The sequence below is a fragment of the Humulus lupulus genome, chromosome 2 (genome assembly GCF_963169125.1).
Source record: "Humulus lupulus chromosome 2, drHumLupu1.1, whole genome shotgun sequence".
In the NCBI taxonomy this organism is placed as follows: Eukaryota; Viridiplantae; Streptophyta; class Magnoliopsida; order Rosales; family Cannabaceae; genus Humulus; species Humulus lupulus.
The window spans coordinates 280,707,001-280,714,076 of record NC_084794.1 but is presented as its reverse complement, the minus strand read 5'-3'; the positions used below and the strand labels follow the sequence as shown (position 1 = coordinate 280,714,076).

Sequence of the window (7,076 nt, the reverse complement as noted above, 5' to 3'; positions counted from 1 at the left end):
TGTGGCATCAAAGGCTGGGACATCCTTCTCGCAAAGTAGATTTTCTTTTACCACATATTATTAGTAATAATGGCAATAAAGATGTTCCCGTTATTCATGAACCTTGTGATATTTGTTTAAGAGCTAAGCAACCTAGAAACATGTTTCCTTTGAGTCAAAGTCCAGCAAAAGAGGTTTTTGATTTAATTCATTGTGATATATGGGGTGCATATACTTTGCCTGCTAGTTGCGGTGCTCATTATTTTTTAACTATTGTTGATGATTGTTCTCATGCGATATGGGTTATTTGATGTCTTCAAAATTTGAGGTGCCTCAACTTATTAAGGATTTTTGCAAAATGGTTCAAACTCAATTTCACAAACATATTAAAATTCTACGAAGTGATAATGGCAAGGAATTTACATGTATTCATCGGTTTTATGCTGATAATGGTATTTTACATCACACTTCTTGTGTCGACACTCCACAACAAAATGGAAGGGTAGAACGTAAACATAGGCATATTCTTAATGTGACTCGGGCATTACTTTTTCAAGCTGGTCTTCCTATTTCCTTTTGGGGGGAGAGTGTCATGACGGCTGCCTATGTCATCAATCGAACTCCTACTCCATTGCTCAATAAAAAAACACCACATGAAATTCTCTTTGGTTCACCTCCTAAATATGATGCCCTTCGAGTCTTCAGTTGTCTTTGTTTTGTTAAAAATCAACCTCGTATCAATGATAAATTTGGCCCTCGCTCTCGTCGATGTATATTTGTGGGGTATCCATTCGATAAAAAGGGGTGGCGTTTGTATGACTTAGAACAAAAGGTGTTTTTTTATCTCTCATGATGTTGTTTTTTGTGAACATCAATTTCCTTTTGCCAGTGACATCTCTTTACATAATACCGATGATGATGTATTCCAAAGTAAGAAGTATTATGACCATGGCACTCCGTATGAGGATACTTCCTTTCCAAGGGGGAGTGAGGAACATTCAGTTGGGGTCGACGATATTGATGCTGGGAATGAACAATTAATCCCACCACTTACGGGTGTGGGTAGTGAGGATGTGATTGGTACCACTTCGGCTACTGGGGAGGTTGTGATTAATGAAGATATTGTTCCACAGGAAACTGGTCGCGGACATCGAATCAAGAGACCTTCTAGTAAACTCAAAGACTTCATCACCAACACAGTTCAAGTAATAAACTCTGTCACATCACCTATCGATGCTCTGTCAAAGTCCTCAAGTACTCCATTTCCCATTGCTTATTATGTAAATTGTGATAAGTTTTCTATGAGACATACCCGTTTTTTGGCAGCAATTACTGCAGGCACCGAACCCACCTCTTTTAAAGAAGCTGTTAAGGATCCCGGTTGGCGAAAACCAATGCAAGAAGACATAGCTGCACTTGAGCGTAACAAAACCTGGACTTTAGAGTACCTACCCCTAGGGAAGAAAGCGATCAGGTGTAAGTGGGTCTATAAAATCAAGTATCGATCTGATGGTACGGTTGAACGATTAAAGGCATGCCTAGTAGTGTATGGAAATCGACAAGTTGCCGGTATTGACTTCAATGAAACATTTGCCCCTGTAGCTAAAATGGTCACCGTTCGCACATTTTTAGCTATAGCAGTAGCACGAAAGTGGGACCTACATCAGATGGATGTGCATAATGCCTTTCTGCATGGAGACCTTGATGAAGAAGTATACATGCAACTACCTCCTAGTTTTAATTGTAATGCTTCAGGTAAGGTGTGTCGATTACGTAAGTCATTGTATGGACTACGACAAGCACCTCGAAATTGGTTTGCTAAGCTTTCAACTGCTTTGAAGAATATTGGCTTTCAACAATCTTATGCGGATTACTCATTGTTTAGCTATTCCAAGGGTGATGTTGCTTTACATGTTCTTGTGTATGTGGATGACATTATAATCACCGGTTCTTCTTCTTTGGCAATCACAAAATTCAAGCAACAACTTAGTGAGAGATTTCATATGAAAGACTTGGGCATTCTCAAGTATTTTCTCGGCATCGAAGTGGCACGTGGGGCGGATGGTTTGTTTCTTTCACAACGCAAATACATTCTTAACATTATAAGTGAGGCTGGTTTACTTGGAGCTCGACCTGTTTCTACACCCATGGAACATAACCACCAACTTGCCACTATAAATGGTATTGTCTTTGAGGATCCAGAGAAGTATCGACGACTTTTGCGGGCGTCTAATCTACTCAACAATTACACGACCTGAACTGTGTTATTCTGTACATATTTTAGCTCAGTTTATGGGAGATCCTCGTGTTGAACATTGGGACGCAGCTTTGAGAGTTTTGCGGTATTTAAAAGGTTGTCCTGGACAGGGAATTATGCTACGCGGGGATAGTGATTTCCAACTCTATGCCTTCTATGATAGCGATTGGGCAAGTTGCCCTCTGACTCGTAAATCATTGACTGGTTACTTTATTTTATTAGGTTCTTCTCCTATATCTTGCAAAACGAAGAAACAACCAACTGTTTCCCGATCTTCTGCAGAAGCCGAGTATCAGTCTATGACCACTACTACATGTGAGTTAAAATGGTTGAAATCTCTTTTGGCTTGTTTTGGGTTCCAACATACGCATCCCATGCGATTGTTTTGTGATAGTCAAGCTGCTCTTTACATAGCGGTTAATCCAGTTTTTCATGAAAGAACAAAACATATAGAGATGGATTGTCACTTTGTTCATGATGCATTGCAAGATGGAACAATTTCTACATCTCATATTCGGACTGGTGCACAACTAGCTGATATTTTGACAAAAGCTCTCAGTACAACACAATTTTCTCACCTTCTTCGCAAGTTGGGCATTTGCAATCTTCATGCTCCAATTTGAGAGGGAGTATTAGTTGCATATCTCTGATATTACTCCATAATATTCTCTAGGCATTGACCTCTCAAGATGAGTTGTAATATTGATATAGCTTCCTAACTTAGCTTATTTGCTCCCTAGTTTAGTTATGCTATTTATGTAGTTATTATTGTTGTACACGATTCATAAAATTAGTTATGTATATATATGAGGCTATTTGGCCATATTCAATAAGAGAAAATAAAATACCACAAAACTCTTCAGAAATAGTACAATGTTTGAAATAAGAAAGTTGAAAGATAAAATAACTAACAGTTTTTTTCTAGAGACCAACTAACTAATATTTAGTGAACTAAGGAAAAAAAAAATGATTTGAAACTGCTGTTTAAAAATTTTGACAAACGCTGAAAAGAAGAATTTATATGAAAATAAAAAAAAACTTTTAAATATTCTGGAACTATTAAAATTTCTACATGAAAAATAGAACTATTAAACATCTATCACAACAAAGAAGAAAGAGAAATTTTCTTATCTGTAATTGTAATTGTAATTTTCGTGAATGGATCCAAAAAGAATGATGAGAATGAAGCTTAGTATAAAATCGACCTGTAAAAGTCCCTCAATTCTTAGAAGAGAGGTTCTTTTATAGGATAGGAATTTTAGTCCCAAGTGAAGGAGGGATTACATTTTTCCAATAATTATTAAACTTGGAATAGTTTTTAATTACGGTGGTATGTGGAAGTATATTACCTCAAATTTCCCTTATAAAATGAATATTTTTTGTTTAAATGTCAAGAAACCTTGTGTGCGTGCAATTAGGCCTCGGATTCGCTTGTAATAGCCCAAGGCCCAAAAATCATAGCCGCCTACGACACAGAGCGGCCCATTGGTGTGGGCCATATGTCGTTTGAGTCTGCACAAAGAGCCTTGCATGTTCCCCACGTGTACTTCTAGAACCGAAAGGAGTCCAATGGGCCTCTTTCTTGAACCTCCTTACAAAAAGTCAAATTCAATTGGTCAAACTCTCCTCTCCTCAATATGACTATGTGAATCAACTCTGATACAGAACTGTTATACCGAGGGAGAAAACTAGAAAAAGAAAAAGTCAAGAGAGGAGAGGTGAGGTGAGGTGATCTGATCAATGGAGGAGAAGGGAAAGACTGGAATGGAAAATGAAAGGATGATCGACACGTGGCTGAGGAAGCACCGTTTGATATATTTAGGGGCCACTAGACACCCTTTGATCCTCAGCATTAGTGATGGCACCGTTGATATCTCCTCTTTCAAAACATGGCTGGTAAACTTTTTCAACTCTTTCTTATCCATTATCCAACTTGGGTAACTTTCAAATTTGTTTTTTTTCCTACAATTAAACGCTTATATTTGGGTATGGTTGTTAAAGATTTGAACTTTTTGCTCTTGCCCATTTGCAAATTGACTATGAATTAGAATGTGGTGTGGGAACTGAGTTATTTGGACTATGAATTGAGTGAATGCATGCAGGGACAGGATTACATATTTGTTAGAGCCTTTGTCCCTTTTGTGGCGAGTTTGATTGTGAAGGCTTGGAAGGAGAGTGATGTTAGCAGTGATATGGAGGTCATATTGGGTGGTATGGCTGCTTTGAATGATGAACTTGAATGGTTCAAGAAAGAGGCCTTTAAGTGGGGTGTTCAGCTCTCTGAACCACTTGTTCCCCAGAAAGTAAACAAGGACTATTGCAGGTGCTTACATCATGCTTCTTTGCTCTGACACTAGGCAGATTTGGACTTAACCCCTTGGCAACATTGGAAAAATATGGCTGTTTTAATGAGAGAATTATCTTGTTGTCCAGTTGTTTGTTTTATAGTTTTTGCCACTGACATTAATAAGCTGCTAGTCTTTTTATGCATTAGTGAGACCTTTAGTCAATTAATTAGTTTGATTATCTTATGAAGAAAAGAAACAATGGTTAGAAAGTGAAGTTGAAATTAATATGATAATCTTTTCTTTCTTGGAGTATACACAATGCTCATTTATCTTGTCTTTTAGTATACATCACCAAAGCTCACATTTTTTGTAACATATGACTTTTGACAATACATCATACATCTTCAAAAATATGAAGGAAAGACAAGAGTGATGAATTCTGTTTTATAAATATAGAGATGTACTGTAGCAAACTATATATTGTATTTTATAAAATCTAATAGGGTGCTATTTTAACATTGTTTTTTTTTATATATTTTGAAAAAGATTCTATTATAAGTCATTGTGAATACTCTTAATGAATGAAAAAAAAAAGATCATTTAACATAGTAATCTTCATGGTGTTGCAGATTTCTGGAGAGTTTAATGAGCCAAGAGGCCAATTATACAGTGGCTATAACTGCATTTTGGGCCATTGAAGCTGTGTACCAAGAGAGCTTTGCCTTGTGTCTGGCAGATGGGTCAAGAACCCCACCAGAACTGAAGGAGACTTGCCAAAGGTGGGGCAATGAAGGCTTTGGTAAGTACTGTTCTTCTCTCAAAGACATCGCTGACCGGCGCTTGAAAAAGGCTTCTGATGATGAGCTCAAGAAAGCTGAAGTAGCCCTCTTAACTGTTCTTGAGCATGAAGTTGAATTCTGGAACATGAGCCGTGGTGGTTCCTGAACAACACCCCCACCCTTTTGATCTTCAAGAACAAAGGAACTGAACTGAGTTGAATTGAAACAGTGTGAACATCTTTTTATGTATATTCCCATGTGTAATAATGTAGTGGTGTACGTTCTCTTTTCTTTTTTGTTTTGATTTTGGTCTGAAGTTTGTTTTCTTTCTTTGCTACTTTATTACGAGACTTCTTCATTCATAAGGAGCAGTAATATGTATAAAGTTACCGATGACAAATAAAAAACGACATGTCGTGTATATTACAAACAGAGTGTCGTTTGCCATTCCAAATATGGAAGTTTGTTGTGTGTTGTATGTTTTAGAAAGAAAAAAGTATGGTATTGTTTCTGATGAGCAACATTCAAAGTTGAAAATTTCATAAAAAAAATCTATAGATTTCTAAACCAATTCATTATTTTCTTTTGTTGATTGATATTTATACATGTGAAATGGAGTAAAGTAAGATTAGATGTGAAATGAAGCAAAGTAAGATTACATGTTAAATGAAGTAAGATTATCGAAATGACGTAAAGTAAGATTATATGTGAAATGAAGTAAAGTAAGATTACATGTGAAATGAGTTTGTTACATTTTTATTTATTAAACAATGTTAAACCTAATAAAAAAGTGGCTGTAGTTTAGTGGTGAGAATTCCACGTTGTGGCCGTGGAGACCTGGGCTCGAATCCCAGCAGCCACAACACTCCTTTTGGTCCTTTAGATATTTACAGTGGAAAATGTGTTCTAATTATTACTATCACCACAGAATATATGAGGGCCTGAATGGTATCCAAGAAAAGCTCGTTTTCTCATTTTGTGAAATTCTTTTTCAAAATCCTCTAACTAAATTCTCTCTTTTTTTTTTCTCTTTCTCTATGCGCTCCTCCTCTCCACCTTTCCACTGTCAGCAGTAGCAGACCATTTTTCCATCAACGGTGGACTCCCCCCACTCGTCTCTCCTCTTGGCTGCATGCTCTAGATCTACTTCTCCTATGCCTATAACAATGAAGCTCGATCTCCTTCTCCTCTAAGCTTTAGTGATTCTCCTCTACTCAGCCTCAGATTCTCTACCCTCCAATATGCAATAGAATTGTTCTGCTCAAACTAGGATTAATGTTAGGTGAATCAAAAGATTATATGGTGGGTTGTTATTTGATCGAGACCACTTTAAAGTGTTTTGCATGTATAGTTTTATTTATTGATGCTATCTTTCGAATTTGAAGGTTCTTTTTTTATAAAAATATTATGGTTGATTGCATGAATTTATATTCAAGGAGAGTTTGATCATGGAACAAGAGTGCACTGTCACATTGTTTGCCCTTGTTAATTCATACATGTTGATACCTTTTGTCTCATATGTATTATATTAATTTTGTATTTCACTATTTTTTTTTTTTTTTTTGAAAAAGATAGAAAGGTCAAAAGACTGACCTTACTCAAATAGTTGAAAACCCTCACCTATGGCGGAGGAATACCGTGGTTACAAAGAAAAAAAGCAAACAGCGAAGAAACCACAACTACCCCACTCCCAAAAATTAACTCCAGAAGTTGCCCCAATCTCTAATAAGGTCAGAGAAAATAACCCCCTGAAAACATTTGTTTCGATACACC

The 7,076-nt window shown here is 36.8% G+C and overlaps 1 protein-coding gene and 1 non-coding gene across 2 annotated transcripts; both read left to right on the top strand.

Annotated features, from left to right (window-relative positions):
* The first annotated feature begins 3,874 nt into the window (after positions 1-3,874).
* On the top strand, positions 3,875-5,759 carry LOC133819524 (probable bifunctional TENA-E protein). The gene is made up of 3 exons (XM_062252794.1): positions 3,875-4,132; positions 4,339-4,559; positions 5,154-5,759. Exons 1-3 carry the CDS (start codon positions 3,977-3,979, stop codon positions 5,467-5,469), a joined length of 693 nt encoding a protein of 230 aa, XP_062108778.1. The 5' UTR covers positions 3,875-3,976; the 3' UTR covers positions 5,470-5,759.
* Positions 5,760-6,093: 334 nt separating this feature from the next.
* Positions 6,094-6,165, top strand: TRNAH-GUG (transfer RNA histidin (anticodon GUG)). The gene has a single exon. It is a non-coding gene; the product is annotated as a tRNA-His (tRNA).
* Positions 6,166-7,076: the final 911 nt, after the last annotated feature.

Excerpts from the sequence above, each read along its gene's own strand:
- LOC133819524 (XM_062252794.1), top strand. The coding sequence starts at position 3,977 with ATGGAGGAGAAGGGAAAGACTGGAATGGAAAATGAAAGGATGATCGAC. Across the intron at positions 4,133-4,338 it reads CCTCTTTCAAAACATGGCTG|GGACAGGATTACATATTTGT; the intron begins GTAAACTTTTTC and ends GAATGCATGCAG. Across the intron at positions 4,560-5,153 it reads GTAAACAAGGACTATTGCAG|ATTTCTGGAGAGTTTAATGA; the intron begins GTGCTTACATCA and ends ATGGTGTTGCAG.